General features: G+C 35.8%; 2 protein-coding genes across 2 annotated transcripts in view; both read right to left on the bottom strand.

The window, feature by feature from the left end:
• The window catches only part of EIF2D (eukaryotic translation initiation factor 2D), a 407,204-nt gene that overhangs the window by 303,871 nt on the left and 80,742 nt on the right, over positions 1-22,591 (bottom strand). The window lies entirely within an intron of this gene.
• The window catches only part of LOC123928179 (complement factor H-like), a 30,669-nt gene that overhangs the window by 1,550 nt on the left and 6,528 nt on the right, over positions 1-22,591 (bottom strand). The window contains exons 2-5 of the mRNA XM_045983285.1: positions 21,499-21,693; positions 20,518-20,694; positions 5,154-5,196; positions 4,579-4,709 (exon numbers count right to left, since the gene is read on the bottom strand). Of these exons, the coding sequence (XP_045839241.1) occupies positions 4,579-4,709; positions 5,154-5,196; positions 20,518-20,694; positions 21,499-21,693 (546 nt within the window). The remainder of the gene's footprint in view (positions 1-4,578; positions 4,710-5,153; positions 5,197-20,517; positions 20,695-21,498; positions 21,694-22,591) is intronic.

Here is a 22,591-nt window from a genome sequence, read left to right as displayed (position 1 = left end):
TGCTTAAACAACTAAGCCACCCATTGAAGAAATTTTAACCACTTAAACTGAGAATCACATTTTTAAGTCTTTCCTTTTATACCACATGAAAGCATACATAAAGCAATAACAAAAGCTAAATAAATTTGAATATAGAATATAAATGACTCACTTTGAAAATAGATTGAAAACAAAAACAAAACAACTTTCAAAAATATGGACTGAAAATTTCCCAAGTTGGGCACAAGGTATAAGCATTCATATTGAAAAAGCCAAACAGGACAAACCCAAAGAAATTCATGCAACATAACACCATAATCAAACTTAGGAAAAGTAAAGGCAAAGAAAAATTCTCAAAAGCAGCTAAATAGAAATTATGCAAACCTATAAGGTAAAAAGGATTCAAACGTCATTGGGCTTCTCATCTGTGACTATCAAGCCAGAAGAAGTGACAACATTTTTTAAGTGCTAGAAGACAAGAACTGTCAACCTCAAATGCTATATCCTGTGTTACTATCCTTTGGGGTTTAAGGGAGAGCAGAAGATATTCTGAGACAAAGGAAAACAGCATTTAACTCTAGCAGATCTGTCTTTAAAGAATTGGTAAAAGAATTCTTCAAATATCGGGAAAAGATAACAGAGCAAGGATTGAGACTTCATGAAGGAAGAAAAAAACAAGGGACTGAAAAAACAAGGGGTAAATATAATGAACTCTCTTTTTCCTGAGGAGTTTGTTAGGTTTGGTGTTTGTGCAAATTATATCATTTGATACGGTGCTCCATATATGTAGAAGAAATACTTCAGACATTTATGTTTGAATGGTGGGGAACATATGGGCACCTGGGAGGCTCAGTCAATCGGTTAAGTGTCCACTCTTGACTTGAGCTCAGGTCCTGATCTCAGGGTTGTGAGATTGAGCACTGTGTCAGGCTCTGAGCTGGGTGTTGAGTCTACTTAAGATTTTCTCTTTCGTTGTCCCACTGCCACTCCATTCCCTCTCTCTGTATCTCTCTCTCAATAAATAAACAATAAATAAAATAAAATAAGATAAAATGTGGGCATGGTAAATGGACTTAAGCAGAAGTAAGGTTTCCTCATTTCACTTGAAGTAGTAAAATGTCAAAACCAGGGGTAGGAGTGACAAGCTATGTATGTGCATCTTAATACCTTGAGCAACCATGGATAAAGTTATTAAAAGAGATATGCTCCAAAACAAAAAATACATATTAAAATAAAATTATTTAAAAATATTCCAAAAATCCCAGAGATGGCCAGAAAGAAAGAAAGAAAGAAAGAAAGAAAGAAAGAAAGAAATAAAGAAAGAAATGGGAGTGAGAAACAGAGGAAAGAAATGCAAGGAATATAACAAAATGCCTGTCACAGCCCCTAATCTATCAATACTTACTTAAAGTGTAAATGGTTTAAATTCTTCAGTTAAAAGACTGAAACTGGCAGAGTGGACACATAAGCAAGAGCCGGCTATATGGCAACTAAAAGAAACTAACTTCAACGTGAAAACATAGGTGGGCTCAAAGTAAAAGACTGTAAAATACATATTCCAGGCAAAAGTTGATTTGAAAAAGAAATGGCTATATCTCCAATATTGGTTCCTCTTATTTCCACATATTCTGGTGGGGCACAAGGAAGCCATAAAAAAAAAAGTGAAAGAATGATTCTATGTTTCATTAACTCTGAAATTTCATTTTATGTACTGGTTGCCTATTTGGCAGTATAATTTGAAAATAAATGATATCACAGGAGCTACAATCATAACACAGAGAAGGTGCACACATGCTTCCTAAAACCACCACTCTGATTTGTGTCCAGCTGGCAACCTGAGCAAGAGCTTGAAACTAAAAATGTCAATATAAAATCAGCTGTAGCAGCTTCCTTTTAGATACGTCTTCTGAGACAAGGGAAACAAAGGCATAAATAAACTATTAGGACTACATCAAAATAAAAAGCTTCTGCACAGTGAAGGAAATAATAAAACTAGAAGGTAGTTTACAGAACAGGAAAAGATATTTGTAAACAACATATCTGATAAAGGGTTAGTATCCAAAATATGGAAAGAACTTATAAAACTCAGCACCCAAAAAACGAACAATCCAATTAAAAATGGACAGAAGTCATGAACAGAAATTCTTCCAAGAAGACTACAGATGGCCAAAATACATGAAAAGATGCTCAATATCACTCATCATTAGGGAAATACAAATCAAAACCACAATGAGGTACCACCTCACACTTGTGAAAATGACTAAAATAATTTAAAAAAAAAACAGGAGAAACAACAGGTGCTGGTAAGTATGTGGAGAGAGGGAAACCCTCTTGCACAATTGCTGGGAATGCAAACTGGTGCAGCCACTCTGGAGAACAGTATGGAGATTCCTCAAAATATTAAAAGTGGAGCTACCTTATGAACCAGCAATTGCACCACTAGATATTTACCCAAAACATACAGAAAGACTAATTCAAAGGGATACTTGCACCCTGATATTTATAGCAGCATTATTTACAACAGCCAAGATATGGAAGCAGCCCAAATGTCCATTGATAGATGAATGGATAAAGAAAAGGCAGTATATAAATTACTCAGCCTTAAAAACAAATGAAATCTTGTCAGTTGCAATGACATGGATGGAACTAGAGACTATAATGCTAAATAAAATCAATCAGAGAAAGACAAATACCATAAGATTTCACTCACATATGGAATTTAAAAAAATGAGCAAAGGGTAAAAAGGAGAGAGGCAAACAAGAAAACAGACCCTTAATTATAGAGAACAAACTGATGGTTACCAGAGAAGTGGGTGAGACGGTAGGGTGAAATAGGTGAAGGGGATTAAGGAAAGCCCTTGAATGAGCACTAGCTGTTGTATGGAATTTTTTAAACACTATATTGCACACCTGAAACTAATATTACATGGTATGTTGACTAACTGGAATTTATATGAAAACTTAAAAAAAACAATAAAAAAATTCATGGAAACAAATGACAAAGAAAAAACAACTGTTCAAAAGCTTTGGGATGCAGCAAAGCCATCTTAAGAAGAAAGCATATAGTGGGGCACCTGGGTGGCTCAGTGGGTTAAAGCCTCTGCCTTCGGCTCAGGTCATGATTCCAGGGTCCTGGGATCGAGCCCCACATCGGGCTCTCTGCTCCACAGGGAGCCTGCTTCCTCCTCTCTCTCTGTCTGCCTCTCTGCCTAGTTGTGATTTCTGCCAAATAAATAAAATAAAAAAAAAAGAAAGCATATAACAAAATGGGTCTCAAATACACAACTTAACCCTACACCTGAAGGAACTGGAGAAAGAAAACAAAGAAAGCCTAAACTCAACAGTAGAAAAGAAATAAAGATCAGAGCAGAAACAACAAAATAAAAACCAAAAGAACAGTAGAACAGGTCAAGGAAACTAGTAGCTGGTTTTTTGAAGGAATTAAGAAGATTGACAAACCCTTGACAGATTTATGAAAAAGAAAGGATAAAAAATAAATAAAATCATGAATGAAAGAGGAGAGATCACACCCAACACCAAAAAAATACAAACAATTATAAGAACATATTATGAGCAACTATATGCCAACAAATTAGACAGTCTGGAAGAAATGGATGCATTCCTAGAGACGTATGAACTACCAAAACTAAACCAGGCAGAAATAGAAAACATTGAACAGAGCCATAACCAGCAAGGAAATTGAAGGAGTAATCAAAAATCTCTCAACAAAGAAGGATCAAGGGCCAGATGGCTTCCCAGGGGAATTCTACCAAACAGCTTCAGTTTATAAAACTCTTTCACATCTCGAGTAGAATTTGCTCACCCTGATATTTCCCAAATATTGTTTTGTTGTCAGAGTTTTGCACATACTGTTCCCTTGGCATGGAGCAATCTAAATCTACTCAAATTTCCACAGATTCAAATTCTACTCTTACTCCTAGAAAATAGTGATTTGCAAACATGAAAGAGATTCATATAATAGTCCACAGAACTTGTCAAAGTAAAAAAATAAAGAGCTTTTCTAACCTGAAGAAATTAACACTCAAGGGGTGCCTGGGTGACTCAGTAGGTTAAGCCTCTGCCTTTGGCTCAGGTCATGATCTCAGGGTCCTGGTATTGAGTCCCTATTGGCTTCTCTGCTCAGCAGGGAACATGCTCCCCCCACCGCCCACCTGCCTCTATGCCTACTTGTGATCTCTCTCTCTCTCTCTCTGCAAATAAATAAATAAAATCTTTTAAAAAAAGAAGGAAATTAACACTCAAGGAAGAAGGTGTAAAAGCAGAAACTCAGGAGCAAAATAACTGAAGAAATTGTTAAAAATTATAATTTTGGTTTTCTTACACTATACACTAAAAGAACCCTATTTAAAATAATATGAAATACTGCATTTGGATTAAGAAACATAATTATAATTTATTTACAAATCTATCATGTATATGGCCCATTAGAAATATAATATACTGTCTTAAAGATAAATTATTGTCTTTGGGCTATAAAAATCTTAAAAATGACTTTAATGAAAATTTGTTGAAAAGGGAACATTTGAAATACACTTTGTTAATCCTGAAAAAAAGAATACCTGAAAAAACATCACTTACCATAACATTCTGGTTTATGAGACCAACCATCATTACCACACACTATGGAACCTGTGCGCCCATCTCTGCTTTCAAATCCATCATGGCACTCATAGTCCAATGTGTCATTGACTTTAAACCATGTGCTATTACTTTTTTTTTTTTTTTCTCATTTTATTTATTTTTTCAGCGTAACAGTATTCATTCTTTTTGCACAACACCCAGTGCTCCATGCAAAACGTGCCCTCTCCATTACCCACCACCTGTTCCCCCAACCTCCCACCCCTGACCCTTCAAAACCCTCAGGTTGCCCCAACCTCCCACCCCTGACCCTTCAAAACCCTCAGGTTGTTTTTCAGAGTCCATAGTCTCTTATGGTTCGCTTCCCCTCCCCAATGTCCATAGCCCGCTCCCCCTCCCCCAATCCCACCTCCCCGCAGCAACCCCCAGTTTGTTTTGTGAGATTAAGAGTCATTTATGGTTTGTCTCCCTCCCAATCCCATCTTGTTTCATTTATTCTTCTCCTATCTCCTACCCCCCCATGTTGCTTCTCCATGTCCTCATATCAGGGAGATCATATGATAGTTGTCTTTCTCCTTTTGATTGTGGCGTTCTCCAATACTGGCATGTCACAAGACTCTAAAGCATAATAGAATCGAAGATTTCATTTCTAATATTATTTAGTGGACAATGTAATTAAGTCTTATCCCAAGATGGTAAAAAAAGCTTTCTCAATTAGTATGTGCTAGTGAATTAAGTATCATATTAAAAGAATCTAAGAATAACAGTGATAAACCATTGTCCTGAAAAAAGTTACTCAAAGTGAAAATGTATGTTTCTACACAGCATTTTTCTTAGCACTTAAACACTCTGGAAAACTTATTCCTTTTTTTTTTTTTAGAGATTTCCAGATTTTTATTTCTGGAACTGTATGCCAGGTATTAAAGTACAATACAAAACAATGCTCAAAAAATCAGTTTTTATGTACAAATATTAATATCAAAGTAAAAACAGCACGTCCTCTGGAACATCTGATACTAAAACTTGTGATTGTCACTAATTAATCTCATACTCAGGTATGTATATAATCTCATATTAAGGGTATTTATTTCAAACATGGGCAATTGAAATTACCGGTCATCTAAGGGGAATTTTATTACCTACCATATTTAACACTGGAACTAACAGTTTCCTCCTTTTAGTGAAAAGATTAAGAACTTTTTAAAAAACACAGTAATGTCAATATTTTTATAAATTTTTTCAGTTTCCACTTGCAAACAATGTGCTTTGAAACTCTGGGGAAACAATCTCCTTGGTGATCAGGTTTATTCATTAATTTACATTTAAAGTTGAAATATTCACCAAAGACTTTGATTAAATTAAATATCACTATGCTCTATTATATCTCACATTCTCAAATATTTGAATGGAGAGATAACTATTGTTTATAATTTGTTAAAGGAAGGACAGTATTAAAAGTCTCAATTTTGCCAACACAATACTAGAATGACATTAATAAAGGTTTAATTAATTCACCATGAATGTTGTACTGTGTTATGTAGCTAGATACTTTAAAGCCTTAAAAAAGAAAGCAAAACTATATTAGCAAAAAGAGAGAAAGAGAGAAATTTCCTCTTCTATAATTAGAATGTTTAAATGGTTAACTGAATACAATTTCATATAAAATGAGTTTGATATGGGAAAAGTTTTATTGTTTTTTTCTATGGCTAGAGCTCATAGTAAGCATGGACATTCAAAAAAAATAAGGACATGAAAGCAGTCAAAATGGATATTTAAATATCCACTTTACTTCAAGTGAATATGCTAAATATCAGCTCAAAGTATCATTGTGTAGTTTTGAAGTATAAGATAAACTTGAGAAAATTTTTCTTAGAAAATCTTAAGGGGCACCTGGGTGGCTCAGTGTGTTAAGCCTCTGCCTTTGGCTCAGGTCATGATCTCAGGGTCCTGGGATTGGGCCCCATGCTGGGCTCTCTGGGCAGTAGGGAGCCTGCTTCCCCCCTTTCTCTGCCTGCCTGTATGCCTACTTGTGATCGCTCTCTGTCAAATAAATAAAATCTTTAAAAAATAAAAGAAAATCTTCATAAACATCTAGGGACAGGAAGTCTTTCAACACAGCTGCATTTGGTACTATATAGAAGAATTTCTGTCTCCACTGCATAGATGTTTATGAAGATTTCCTAAGGGAGTGGATATTTTAGAAGTGGACCTACCCTGGATTATCAAACAAGTAAGATCTGCAGGTCAAATTAAATTATGCACTGTGGATCTAGATCTTTTTTTTTTTTTTTATCTTTTTTTTTCCCCTTTTTATTTATTTATTTTTTTTCAGCGTAACAGTATTCATTCTTTTTGCACAACACCCAGTGCTCCATGCAAAACGTGCCCTCCCCATCACCCACCACCTGTTCCCCCAACCTCCCACCCCTGACCCTTCAAAACCCTCAGGTTGTTTTTCAGAGTCCATAGTCTCTTATGGTTCGCCTCCCCTCCCCAATGTCCATAGCCCGCTCCCCTATCTTTTTTTTTTAAGATTTTATTTATTTATTTGACAGACAGAGATCACAAGTAGGCAGAGAGGCAGGCAGAGAGAGAGGAGGAAGCAGGCTCCCCATGGAGCAGAGAGCCCGATGTGGGGCTCGATCCCAGGATCCTGGAATCATGACCTGAGCCGAAGGCAGAGGCTTTAACCCACTGAGCCACCCAGGCGCCCCTGATCCTGAAGTTTTACCATCTGGTGTTACATATCCTGATTTACACTGATATTTTGTTTCTTTATTCAAGGGATATGCAAATTCATATTCAGAAAAAAATCCATTTTTAATTGTTATCTCTGACTTTACACATCTTTCTGAAAGGGAGAAAGTATAAGGAAAAGATAAGCATGTAAATAAATGTTTTTATGAAGACTCAAATAATATAACAATAAAAAAATAAGGAGTCATTTATAAATGAAAACCCAGAAAATCCGGATCACCAAAATTCTTGTGACAGAGAAAATAAGCTATGAGTTTCCATAGATATTAAATCAGGATAGTTCATTAAATTTTGGGGGGGGGGATAAAGAAGCAAAATTTAGAATACTCAGAATCCCTTCTAGGAAATTATTAGAAATTTGTTTGTCTAATGGATCTAGAATCCTATAGCATGCCAGAATTATACTGGCAACAGATCCTTTCCAGCACTTGTTTTAAATATTCTGTACTCAGGAATCTCTTTAGCAACCCCAGCATTCAGTTAACTAATTGGGGTATCTCAGATCAAGTGATGATCTCAGAATCTGCCACCATAACTACTACAACTCTGAGAATTTGAAATGTTCGTCACCACAACTGGTGGTGGAGTTTGATGAATATGACACATTCATTTATCTTCTTAGACCAAAATGATGATCCTCAAATTAAGTATAACTTCACTTGAAACGATAAAGAAGACTTCTGTCAGTTACCCAGTCTCTTCACAAAATTCATCTTTATTTATTGTCTCACCCATGAATAAAGAAGAAATCAAAGGAGAAAACATGAAGTATGTATATTTCACAATTTTATCTCATAATTTAATTCCTTCACTTGGAGCACCTAGTAGATAGGACATGGGATACATGGAATATTAAACACTATATGGAATTAAAAGTATATAATCTAAAAAAAAAAAGATATTAAAGCAGCACCAGGGTGGCTCAGTTAGTTGAGCATCTGACGCTCATGGTGAGATCAGATCTTGATCTCAGGGCTGTGAGCTCAAGCGTCATGTTGAGCTCCATGCTGGGCATAGAGTTTACTGAATGAATGAATTAATTAATTAAAAAATTAATAATAAATGAATATACATTCATTAATAAATGAATAGACATCTTTGAATTGAATGATAAAAAAATTTAAATAAAACTTTGTGAGATGATACTAAAGTAGTGCTGAGAGGGAAATTTTACCATCATATAGCTAGGATAGAAAAGAGTAGACTGCATATTGACTCATTGTTTCTGCTTTAAGAAATTAGAAAAAAAAGGCAAAGAGAACCCAACATACATATAAATTTGAAAATACAGCCTGTTGTTAGGGAGATGATGGAATAGGGTGTTTTATCATTCTCCATTTGATTCCTTTCTACTCTTTCTTATTGCTTCCCTTCTAACTTTAGGCTTGGTTTGTTTATCCAGTTCCTTGAGACATAAAGTTAGGTTGTTTGTATATGAACTTCTACTTTCATGTAGGTATTTGTCAATAAAAATTTCCCTCTTCCCATTGCTTTTGCAGCACCTCTGAATTTTGTTACATTGTGGTTTTGTTTTCATTTGTCTCAAGAGATTTAAAAAAAATTCTCTTGCACTTTCTTCTATGATCACATTGTTTGAGAGTGTGCTGTTTTCTTTCCATGTATTTGTGAATTTTCCCCTTCTTTTTGCTGTTACTGATTTCTAGTTTTACTCCATTATGGTTGGAAAAGATACTGTATAGAATCTTTTAAGTGCAGTTGAGGAGAATGTACTCTTCCACTGTTGGGTGGGAAAATTCCATATATATCTACTAGGTCCATTTTGTTTGTATTTTTGTTCAAATCTAGGGCTTCTTTCTTGAATTTCTGTCTGGGTGTGCTATCCATTATTCAAAGTGGTCTACTGAAGTATCCTAATATTATTGTGTTGCTATCAACTTCTCCTCTTTAGATCTGTCAATATTTACCTTATATATTCAGGAGTTCCAATGTTGGATCCACATATGCTGAGAATTGCTACATCTTCCTCTTGAATTGACTCCTTTATTATTATATAATGACCTTCTGTGTTTTGAGAGACAGTTTGAGACATAAAGTCAATTTTTAATTTTTCTGATAGAAGTACAGACACTCCAACATTCTTTGTTTGCCTTTCACATGAAATATCTGTTTACATTTCTTCACTTTTAGCCTATTGTGTCTTTAAATCTAAAGTGAGTTCTTGTTTTTTACCTGTTCAGGTACTGTATTCTTTTTAATAGGTAAGTTTAATCCATTTACATTTAAAGGCATTATTGACAGGTGAACACTCACTATTCAAATTTGGCTAATTGTCTTCTGTTTTGTGATTGTTTTTTTTTTTTTTTTCAAACTCTTCCACTTTTGATGACTTCCTTTGTTATTTGATTCTGTTTTATAGTTATTACTTTCATTCTTATTTCCTTATCTTTTTTACTGTATTAATGGTTTTCTCTACTACTTCATTGACGTATAATTGACAAAATTCTATACATAAAGTATACAATGAGATGACTTGATACACATATACACTTGGAAAAAATTAAAATTGCATTAATCACCTCATAATTATTTTTTTGTAGGTGGAATGCTTAATATCTACTCTCTAAGCAAATTTCAGCTATATAATACATTATTACTAACTATAGTCATCAGACTGTATGTTACATCTTCAGAATTATTCATCTTATAACTGAAGGCTTACACCTTGGACCACCATCTCATTTCCCCCACCTGCAAGCCACTGGTATTTACTATTCTACTCTCTGCTTTATGAATTTGACTTTTTCTTTTTTTCTTTTGATTTTTTATATAAGTTAGACTTGAAGTTTAATCATTATTTATCTACATGTTGTAAATAGCAAAATTTTTCTTTCTCTCATGGTATTCCATTGAAAAAAATGTATATATTTATCACATCTTCCTTATCCATTCATCCATAAATGGACATTTAGTTTTTTTTCTGTATGTTGGTTATTGTGAATAAAGGTATAATGAACACGAAGGTGCAGATATTTCTTCAAGATACTGATTTCATTTTCTTCAGATGTATATCCAGCAATGAGATTGCTGTATCATATTGTAGTTCTATTAACTTTCTGAGGAACCTCCATACTGTTTTCCATATGCCTATAAAAATTACATTCCCACCGAAAATACACAAGTATTCCCTTTACTCCACATTCTCACCAACAATTGTTATCTCTTGTCTTTTTGATAAAAGCCATTTTAACAGGTATGAGATAACTAGTTCATTGTGGTTATGGTCTCGTATGCCTGACGATTAGTAATTTTGAGTACCAATTGGCCATTTGCATGTATTCTTCAGAAAAATGTTTATTTAGATGTTTGCTCATTTTTATCTGGCTTGGGTTTTTTTTTGCTCTAGAGTTGTATTTATATAATACAACTTATACACACACATATATGTAATACATTTATATATATAAAATATGTATGTGTATGTATATATAGGCATACATATATATATATATATTTCCCTCATTAGATTTATAGCTTACAAATATTTTCTCCCATTCCATAGGTTGCCTTTTTATTCTGTTGTTTTGCTGAGTAGAAGTTTTTCATTTGACACATTTACTTATTTCAGCTTTTGCTGTCGTATCCAAAGAATATCATTGCTAAGGGGGGCACCTGGGTGGCTCAGTGGGTTAAAGCCTCTGCCTTCGGCTCAGGTCATGATCCCAGAGTCCTGGGATCGAGCCCCACATTGGGCTCTCTGCTCCGCGGGGAGCCTGCTTCCTCCTCTCTCTCTGCCTGCCTCTCTGCCTAGTTGTGATTTCTCTCTGTCAAATAAATAAAATAAAAAATAAATAAAAATAAATTAAAAAAAAAAAGAATATCATTGCTAGGACCAGTGTCAAGAAGATATTTCCCTATGTATCTTCTAGGACTTCCATGGTCTCAAGTCAAATTTGAGTCTTTAGTTCATCTAGAGCTAATTTTTGTCAGTGGTTTAATACAGCGTTTCATTTTTTTTTTTTGCTTGTGGATATCCAGCTTTCCTCTTTCCTGAAGACACTACTTTCCTCATGTGTATTTTGGCTCCCTTATCAAATTTTTATTAAGGATATGCGTGTGAGTTTATTTCTGGCTTCTAATTTTGTTCCATTTATCTGCCAATATGATATTGTTTTCATTTAAATCACTCTATATTAGTTTGGAATCAAGAAGCACGATGACTCCAGCTTTGCTCTTCTTTCTCAAAATTGATTAGGCTACTTGGGAGTCTTTTGGTTTCATAGTAAAATTTAGGATTGTTTATTCTACTTCTGCAAAAAATGCCAGCAGGATTTTGACAGGATTTGTATCTGTTGGGCAGTATGCACACTTTAATGATATTAATTCTTCCAATCCATGAACATAGACTATGTTTCCATTTATTTATATCTTCTTCAATTTATTTTATTTTCTTATTGTTTTTAGGATTTTCATCTCTTTGGATAGATTTATTCCACAGTATCTTATTACTTTTGATGCTATTGTAAATGGTACTATTTTTTTTTTAAAGATGGTATTTATTTGACAGAGAGAGATCACAAGTAGGCAGAGAGGCAGGCAGAGAGAGAGGGGGAAGGAGGCTCCCCACTGAGCAGAGAGCCTGATGTGGGGCTCGATCCCAGGACCCTGAGATCATGACCCGAGCCGAAGGCAGAGGTTTAAACCACTGAGCCACCCAGGCGCCCCAATGGTACTGTTTTTTAAATTCTCTTTTTGATAGTTCATTATTCATTACACAACAGATTTTTGTGTATTGATTTTGTACTGTGCAACTTTGCTAAATTCATTTATGAATTATAACAGGGTATTGCTTTGCTTTTTTTTTTTTTCCCAAACAGAGATAATTTTATTTTATTTTTTTATTTGGGTGCCTATAATTTCCCTTTGTTCGACAGTGGTGAAAGTGTGTATCCTTGTCTTTTTCCTGATCCTTGAGGAAAAGCTTTCAGCTTTTCACAACTAAATATAATCTTAGTTATAGGCTTCTTATTTATGCCCTTTATTATGTTAAGGTACATTTCTTCAATACCAAATTGTTGAGATATCATAAATGGATTGTGATCTGTGTCAAATGTTTTTCCTCTATCTATTGGGATGATTATATGATTTTTACATTTTGTATTGTTAATTGGGTTTATCATGTTACTGATTTGCTTATGTTGAACCATCCTTGAGGCCCATGGATAAGTCCAACTCATTGTGGTGTATGAATCTTTTAATAAGCTATTGAAATCAGTTTGCAAATACTTTGTTGAGCATTTCTGTCTATGTTTATCAGTGATACTGGCTTATAATTTTTTTCTTGTAGAGTCCTTGTCTAGCTTTGATACTAACATTCATGCTAATCTTGTAAAGGGATATTAGAAGCCCCCCACCCTCAAATTCTTGGAATGGTTTGAGTAGAGTTGGTATTAATTCTTCTTTAAATTACAATGAAAACTTCTGGTCCCAGACTTTTCTTTGCAGGGATTTTTTTTTTAAGATTTTAATTATTTATTTGGGAGCGAGAAAGGGAGCATGAGTGGGAGGGGAGCAGAGGCAGAAGGAGAGGGAAAAGCAGACTCCCTGCTAAGCAGGGAACCCCACATGGGGCTCAATCCCAAGATCCTGAGATCATAACCTGAGCTGAAGGCAGACACTTAACTCACTGAGCCATCCAGGTGCCCCTCTTTGCAGAGTTATTTTAAAGATTTTATTTATTTATTTATCAGAGAGTGAGAGAGCGAGCGCATAAGCAGGCAGAGTGGCAGGCAGATGTAGAGAGAGAGAAGCAAATTCCCTACCGAGCAAGGAGCCCAATGAAGGTGTTGATCCCAGGATCCTGGGATCATGACATGAGCTGAAGACTGCAGTTTAACCGACAGAGCCACCCGGACATCCTTGCACAGATATTTTAAATTAATGATTCAGTCTTGTTCCTTGTTATTAGTTTGTTCAGATTTTTTATTTCTTAATGATTTTGTTTTGGCAAGTGTTGAATTTCTAGGAATTTATTCATTTCTTTATTCACTTATTGGTGTGTAATTGGTTATGATTTTCTCTTATGAACATTTGAATTTCTGTGCATCAATTGAATGTTTCCACTTTCCTCATTTTGTTTCTTTTACGTTCTTTTTTCTTCAGTTAGCAGCTTTATTTGTCAATTTTGTTTATCTTTTCAAAAAAGGTAGGTATTAATTTTGTTGATTATTTGGGTCTTTCTTTCACCCATTTCTTCTCTGATTTCTGTTTTTTCCTTGCTTCTGCTAATTTTAAACTTTGTTCTTTTTCTAGTTTTTTTGATATATAAATTTGGTTGTATATTTGAAATCACTTCTTTTTCTAAGTGTAGGCATTTATCACTATAAAATCTCTCATAAAACTGCCTTCGTACATGAGCTATTTTTTTTCTCTCCTGCTGCTTTCAAAATTCTGACTTTGTTTAGGCAGTGTTATTGTAAGATGTCTTAGAGACGATTTCTTTGGGTTAAATCTGTTTGAGGACTTATGAGCTTCTTGATGTTGATAGACCATATCTCTTCTGGATGGATAAATTCTCAGCCATTATTTCTTTAAGTAAACCTTCTGCCCCATTCTCCATCTCTTCTCCTTTTGGGACTTACACAATGCCTAAAATGTTTCCTCTGAGAGCCTCCTAAATTCATATAGGCCCTCTCTACTCTTTAATTCTTCTTCCTTTGTTCTCCTCTGACTAGAAAATTTCACATGACCTCTCTTCCACTTCACGGAGTCTTTCATCTGCTTTATAACGTCTGCTGTTGATGCTCCCTGTTGTATTTTTCTTTTCATTTATTGTATTCTTCAGTTCCAGAATTTCTGTTTGGTTCCTTTTATGATTCTATCTCATTGTTTTCCTGACTTCTTTGAATTCTCTTTCTGTATTTTCTTATAGCTCACTGAGCTTCCATAAAACTACTGTTTTGAATTCTTTATCAGGAAAAATCATAGACATAGACCTTAATCATTTGGGGGTGCGTTTGTGGAATATTATTGTGTTCCTTCGGTGGTGTCATGTTTCTTTGATTTCTCATGTCCATTAAAGTCTTGCATTGCTGCCTTCATCTTTGAAGAAGCTCTCACATTCTCTAGTCTTTTCTGACTGACCTTGGGAGAGAAATACATTCTGTCACACCTGTTAGGGATTCTGAGGCTTTTAAAAGAACTTTTATATGGATATATATGCTCCTTAGGTTTTGCTACCACTTGGGAGGGAATTCTTAGATTGTATGCCTTCTTTCAACCCTGAATAGCCAGCTTCCGGTTTGCTGGTTCCAATGCTGAATGCTCAAGTATGTGCTTTCTAGCACTCCTATGGGTCAGTTTGGCTTTCTAGGCATGCTCACTAGCAATCTAAAAATTGGTGCATTCCCTACCTTTGGGGTGTACAGAAGGAGCTGACCAATGGATAGCAGGTGTGCGGAATGTTGTGGATACCATTAGTTGAGCGGGATCGGTAGGACAGTCATCCCCAGTGATTATGCCAAGTGGTTAGTAGGATCTTTGTCCCTTGATGACCTCTGAGGCTTGATTGCTGTGCTTCAAGCTTATCCCCCTTCCCCTGCCACCTCTCTCCCCTCTGGAAAGTATCACATTGTTGTTTAGAGTCATTTTTTGGTTTTGTTTTGTATTGTTTTTGGTTTGTATCTCTCTCTCACTTTCCCCCCTTTGCTCATCTGTTTTGTTTCTTAAATTCCACATATGAGTGAGATCGTATAGCATTTGTCTTTCTCTGACTTAATTCACTTAGCATGATACTCTTTAGGTTCATCTATGTTGTTACAAATGAGATTTCTTTCTTTTTATGGCTGAGTAGTATTCCATTTTATATCATCTCTTCTTTTCCCATTCATCAATCAATTGGCACTTAGGATGCTTCCATATCTTGGTTAGTCTATATAATGCTTCTATAAATGTAGGGGTGCAAGGATCCCTTTGAGTAAGTGTTTTTCTCCTTTGAGTACATACCAAGGAGCGCAATTTCTGGGTCATATGGAAATTCTACTTTTAACTTTTTGAGGAAACTCCATACTGTTTTCCAGAGTGGTTACATCAGTTTGCATTTCCACCAACACTGCAAGTGCGTTCTCCTTTCTCCACATCCTTGTCTACACCTATTGTTTCCTGTGTTGTTGCTTTTAGTCATTCTGACAGGTGTGAGGTGATATTGCATTGTAGTTTTGATTCACTTTTCCCTAACGATAAGTGATGATGAGTATTTTTTCATAGGTCTTTTGCCATCTGTGTGTCTTTGTAGAAGTGTCTGTTCATGTTTTCTGCCCATTTTTAAATTGGATTATTTGCTTTTTGATGTTGAGTTTTATAAGTTCTTTACATGTTTTGGATACTAACCTCTAACCAGGCATGTTTTTGCAAATATCTTCTCCCATTCTAAAAGTTGCCCTTTAGTTTTGTTGGTTGTTTCCTTTGCTGTGCATAAGCTTTTTATTTTGATGTAGTCCCAATAGGTTCTTTTTTCCTTTTCTTTTTCATTTTGCTTCCTTTGTCTCAGAGATCTATCTAGAAAGTTGCTGTGGCTGATGTCAGAGAAGTACCTGCTTGTGCTCTCCTCTAGGATTTTTATGGTTCCAGGTCTCACATTTAGGTATTTCATCCATTTTGAATTTATTTTGATTATGGCCTAAGAATGTGGTCCAGGGGCACCTAGGTGGCTCAGTGGGTTAAAGAATGTGGTCCAGTTTCATTCTTTTGCATGTTGCTGTCCAGTTTTTGCAACACAATTGGTTGAAGGGACTTTTTCCTATTGGATTTTGTTTCCTGATTTATCAAAGATTATCTGACCAAAAACTGTGGGTTTGTTTCTGGGTTTTCCATTCTGTTCTATTGATCTATGTGTCTATTTTGGGCCAGTATCATGTTTTACATGGATTTACATGGATTACACCAGGGATGCCTGGGTGCCTCAGTCAGGTAAGCATCTGACTCTTGATTTCCGCTCAGGTCATGATCTCAGGGTCATGAGATGTAGCCCTATGTCAGGCTCTGCACTCATCAGGGAGTCTGCTTGGATTCTCTCTCTCCCTTCCTTCTTCCCCTGCTTCCCTCCACCCAAAATAAATAAATCAATCTTAAAAAAATGTTTGGTAGAGTTCATCTGTGAAGCCATCTGATCTAATACTTTTGTTTATTGGGTTTTTTGATTACTGACTCAATTTTTTTTTTTCCTGGTAATTGGTCAGTTCAATTTTTCTGTTTCTTCCCGTTTCAGTTTTGGTAGGTTTATGTGTAAGAATTTATCCATTTCTTCTAGGTTGTCTAATTTGTTGGCATGCAGTCAGATTATTCTCTTATAATTGTTTGTGTTTTGTGGTGTTGGTTGTTATTTCTCCTCTCTTATTTGTGATTTTATATTTTTGGTTGCTTTTCCTTTTTGATAAAACTGACTAGGGGTTTATCACATCTATCAATTTTTTCCTAAGAAAGAGTTCCTGGTTTCATTTATCTGTTCTATTGTTTTATAGTTTCTGTATCTTTATTTCTGCTCTAATCTTTATTATTTCCTTCCTTCTGCTGGTTTTAGGTTTTGTTTCTTGTTGTATTTCCAGCTCCTTTAGGTGTAAGTTTAGGTTGTTTAGTTGACATTTTTCTTGCTTTTTGAGCTAGGCTCTATGGCTATAAACTTCCTCCTTTGGACTGGTTTTGCTGAATCCCAAAGGTTTTGAACTGTTGTGTTTTCATTTTCATTTATTTCCATGAACTTTTCCATTTCTTTTTTTATTTCCTCTTGACCCATTCATTGTTTAGTAGCATGTTACTTTTTCTCCATGTATTTGTGGTCTTTTGGATTTTTTTCCTCGTGCTGATTTCTAGTTTTATAGTATTGTGTCCTGCAAAGATGCATGGTATGGCTTCGGTCTTTTTGAATCTGTTGAAGCTTGTTTTGTGACCTAATATGTGTTTTATTCTATGTGCACTTTAAAAGAGTATGTATTCTGATGTTTTATGATAGAATGTTCTGAATGAATACACCCATCTGGCTCAGTATGTCATTCAAAGCCATGGTTTCCTTGCTGATTTTCTATTTATATGATCCGTCTATTGATGTAAGTGGGGTGTTAAAGTCCCTACTATTACTGTGTTATTATTGGTTAGTTCTTTTATGTTTGTTATTAACTGTTGTGTTGTGTTTTGCTTTGTTTTGTTTTAATTTGGGAGCTCCCATGCTGGGTGCATAAATATTTACCATTGTTACACCTTCTTGTTGGATCATTACCTTCATTATTATATGTTGTCCTTTGTGTTTTGTTACAGTCTTTATTTCAACATCTATTTTGTCCAAAATAAGCATTGATACCCCAGCTTTCCTTTGACACTCGTTTGCATGATAAATATTCTCCATCTCCTCACATTCAATCTTCAGGTGACTTTTGTTCCAAAATGAGTTTTGTAGGCAGCATATAGATGGGTCTTGTTTTATATATCCTGTCAGCTTATGTCTTTTGATTGGGACATTTAGTCCATTTTCATTCACAGTCACTATTGATAGATATGTATTTATTGCCACTTTATTACCTGTTTTGTGATTGTTTTTGAAGATTTTCTCTGATCCCTCTTGGCCTTTCTCTCCTTTATGGTTTGCTGGTTTTCTTTAGTGACATATTGGATTTCTTTCCCTTTATTATTTGTATATTTATTAGTGGTTTATGGTTTGCGGTTACCATTGGGTTTGTATATAACATCTTCTGCATGTAGCAATCCATGTTAAGTTGATGGTCATTTAAGTTTGAACCTATTCTTATTCCTTTTTTCCCCAGGTATATGGAGTCATATTTCACATCCTTTTATTCTGTGAATTCCTTGGCTGATTTTTTTTTACATAAATATACATTTTTAGTGCTTTATGTTTCAGGCATTCATACTGTCACTTTTGGTCTCTTCTCACTCAGTGTCCCCTTTAATATCTCTTGTAGGGCTGGTTTAGGGGTCATGAACGCCATTAATTTTTGATTGTCTGGGAAACCCTTTATTGTTCCTTCTATTCTCAATAACAGGCTTTCTGGATAGAATATTCTTGGCTGCCGGATTTTCCCATTCAGCACTTTGAATTTATCATGCCACTCTCTTCTGACTCGGAAAATTGTGCTGAAAATCCCCTGGTAGCCTGATGGGTTTTTCCTTACATGTTACTGTCTTTTTGTTTGTTTGTTTGTTGTGTTTCGTTTTTGTCTTGCTGCTTTAAAAATTGTGTATATATCACTATGTTTTGCCAATTTAATTATGATGTCTTGGTATGGTTCTGCTTTCGTTGATTTTGGGGAGTTCTCTCTGCCTCCTTGGTCTGGATATCTGCTTCCTCCCCAAGATTAGGGACATTTTCTGCTATTATTTCTTCAAATATATTTTCTGCCCCATTTTCCCTCTCTGTTTCTTCTGAGCCTCCTATAATATGAATGTTGTTGTATTTGATGGAGTCATTGAGTTCCCTATGTCTTTTTTCATTTTGCATAATTATTTTTTCTCTCTTGTGTTGCGCTTGATTACTTTCTGTTATTCTGTCTTCCAGGTCATTAATTCTTTCCTCTGCTTCTTCCAGCGTGCTGTTCATTCCAAGCGTGTTTCTCATTTTGCTTATTGAGCCCTTGGTCTCTGATATGTTATTCTTTATCTCTGTGTTAAAGGTCTCACTCAGGTCTTTGACTTTTTTCACAAGTCCAGAGAGTGTCGTTATAATCATTACTTTAAATTATCTATCAGGCATATTGCTAATATATATTTTACTTATATCTTCTGGCTGTGGTCTTGTATTGTCCTTTCACTTGGGGCAATTCGTCTGTTTTCTCATTTTGTCTAAATTTCTGTGCATGTTTCTTTGTTCAGAAAGTCAGCTTCTTCTCCTATTCTTGAGGGTGATGGACTAATGCAGAAGAGGTTCTATAGTGCCTTGCAGTGTTGTGACCCCTGTGTCCCAGGGCCTGGCACATTAGGGAGTTCTCCAGTGTGTGCTGTATGCACACCGCTGCTGTGTCTTGACTGCTTTATCCTTCAGGTCAGTCATCTGTAGAGGCCCTCTTTGCCTGTGGTGGTCAGTATCTGGTCTCTGGCCAGACTATGGTGAGTTTTAACTATGTGTCTGTGAACTGAGACCTCTTATCACCATTCCTGGAATGAAGGGTTCCCAAAATTCCAGGTTGGGAGATGTGGTGGGGGCGGGGGTTTGGGTCAGTCTCCTGGGGGAGGAGGCTGGCTGCTCAGGGACTGAGGCAAGTATGACTGGAAGTGTGTTTCCACTGGAGCACAGGGAGGTGGGACTTGGTGCGAGCAAGTTAGGTAGTGAGCACTGGCCCTGTGCTGGTTCTCACAGGTGGCTCTGTGTTTATGTTGAAGGGTCGGGGGTGAGGAGAAGGCACCTGCCAGTTCCTTTGTTCCCTAAGGGGTCTCTGGGGAAACTGTCTTTCTGCAATAAACTCCTCACTGTGTGCCCCGGGTGCTCTTCAGATTGCTCTTTCCAGCTGTGTGTTCTCAGGCTGCTTGGTTGCCTTTTCTCCAAGTCCCAATGCCCTTTGAACTGTCCCAGAGCCAAGCACATTGACCTTTAAATCCCCAGCCTTTAAACCCCACTCGTTATAGGAATTATGAAATTTGGGCTCTCTCACTTTCCAAGACAATTGCCTCAGTGATTCATTTTCCCATGTGCTCCCTTGTGTTTGTTTATCCATCTCTTGTCTTTCTCTGTGACCATAGCTCTCTCCCCACCTCAGTGGCCACAATCCATTCCTTTCAAACTGTGTCTCTTACATCTTACTTCTTCAATGTGGTCTCTCCATGACGTTAAGTTGTCGAATTTGTTCTGTCAGTCTTCACGTTGATTTCTGGGGAATTTAGGATGATCTGATGGTTATCTCAGTGTATTCACGGGGTGAGGGAAGTCTAGGTTCCTCCTACTCCACTGCCATCTTTTCCCCTCCACTTCTGGTGTCACTCTATTATTATAGGTTTCTTCTTTGTCTTTTCTTTACTGTTTTCTTGACTAATACCTATCAGTAAACATTTATTTTGCTATATATGTATCAAGAAATTTGTATATCTATTCATACATACTTGGAAAAAATAAGGATGAGTATATGCATTGGCAGAAATCAGAAAGTTGATATAAACATTTTTCTACAGTTAATGAAAATGCAGGTTAGAAAATCATAAATATACTGGGATCTCAGGCCTTGTACTTACTGAGAGGAATGCATTCAGGTGGAGGGAACCAGTCATTCTCTGTACATGTCATTATAGTCTGCTCATTTGGAAGACTGTAACCAGAATAGCATTTAACTCTCACAGATTCACCTTGGAAATATTTTTCTTCATGCCGTGGATAAACTCCATTTTTCAAATACTTGAAAATACATTGTCCTAAAAATAATAAAACCCATAAAACATTTAAAATAATAAGTTAAAAACTATTTGTACAATATTTAAGCTATAATGCCTAAGTATCCAAAAATAACATGCAACTGAAGAAAAACTAAAGCTACTACCGAATGCGTAAAAAGATAAAATCAATATTTGATATTATTTTTCTTCAGTTTTTATAATTAAAATGCATATGAATGATATGGGTGTTTTTGAAAAGCTTCTATCTTTATCTATAAAGTGATTTTTTTCCCACACATCAGTCAATTTATTTTTTTCTTAGTTTTTTTTTAATTTATTTATTTTTTCAGCGTAACAGTATTCACTGTTTTTGCACAACACCCAGTGCTCCATGCAAAACGTGCCCTCCCTATTACCCACCACCTGTTCCCCCAACCTCCCACCCCTGACCCTTCAAAACCCTCAGGTTGTTTTTCAGAGTCCATAGTCTCTTATGGTTCACCTCCCCTGCCAATTTTTTTATAAGCATATAATGTATTTTTATCCCCAGGGGTACAGGTCTGTGAATCACCAGGTTTACACACTTCACAGCACTCACCATAGCACATACCCTCCCCAATGTCCATAACCCCCCTCCCCCTCTCCCAACCCCACCTCCCCCGTAAAGTGATTTTTATGAAGAGCTCCTTATTAAAAGAAAAACGTATATGGGTCTTTTTGCTCATAAAAATCATCCTTTGGCCTTATTTTGTCATACAAGGCTCAATGTACTCACTTATGAATTTTTCTCCCTCTACTCTTTGAAATGTTTACAGATACACAGTTGGAAAAAGGTTTACTTACTCTGGCATGGTTCTGCTGGGTCCCATCCTTTGTGTGTGCAAGTAATGTATCCCCAACTACGTTTCAAGGAAGTCACAAAATTGGTATCACAGTAATAGGAAAAATATGCTCTTAACCCTACTGGAAAGTGTGATATATTCGTATTTCCAATGTATAACCGTCCATGTTTTATTTCTGGAAAATCACAGGTCTTCACTTGCAATACAAAGAAAAGAAACAAAAACAGAATAAATAACGTTTTACCTTAATAAAAAAATCAAATTAGAAATGAGTTTTTTCATTGGTGAATTATATCTTATTATTAGCATAATTTTGCTCCTGGCAACAGGGTTTCTAGGACATGAAAAGTTGCAAAATTCAGATGACAGGGATATGTGATGAAGTTATTACTAATGAAGTTAAAATTATATCTTGTGTGTGATATGATATATAAACTTGTAGGAAGACTCTTGAGGAATAAGACATACAGACCTATTTAATGAATTCTCCTTGTGTATGTATATCCTAGCCTTGGTTGATTAAATGAGCATCTTGGTTGAGAGGTGATAGTACTGATTTTATTGCTCAGATCATCTGCATCTTCTTTTCCTTTCTTTTCTATTCTCAGCAGAAATGAGAGCCCTGCCGTTCTTCTCAACCAATTCAATGTAGGAAGATAGTGGGAATTTTTTTTTTTGGTAGATTAACATTCATTAACTTATTTTTCTATTTATTGTAAATAGTGTAAGAAATATAGAGAAAGATAAAAATTTTCCATTTGCCACGTTATACAGAAAAATAATGCCTCAAACCAGTCATTGAGGCAAGTTTTCCTCTTTTTATTCAATCAGAGAAATTGACTAAGAATATTTCTTTCTTTCTTTCTTTTTTTTAAGATTTTATTTATTTATTTGACAGAGAAAGATCACAAGTAGACAGAGAGGCAGGCAGAAAGAAAGAGAGAGAGAGAAGCAGGCTCCCTGCTGAGCAAATAGCCTGATGAGGGGCTTGATCCCAGGAACCTGAGATCATGACCTGAGCCAAAGGCAGACGATTAACCCACTGAGTCACTCAGGTACCCCAAGAATATTTCTTAATAACTAAATAGTTAATT

Source organism: Meles meles, chromosome 17 (genome assembly GCF_922984935.1).
Source record: "Meles meles chromosome 17, mMelMel3.1 paternal haplotype, whole genome shotgun sequence".
Lineage (NCBI taxonomy): Eukaryota > Metazoa > Chordata > Mammalia > Carnivora > Mustelidae > Meles > Meles meles.
Note: the sequence above shows the minus strand (reverse complement) of the source record. Positions and strands in the feature narration are given on the sequence as shown.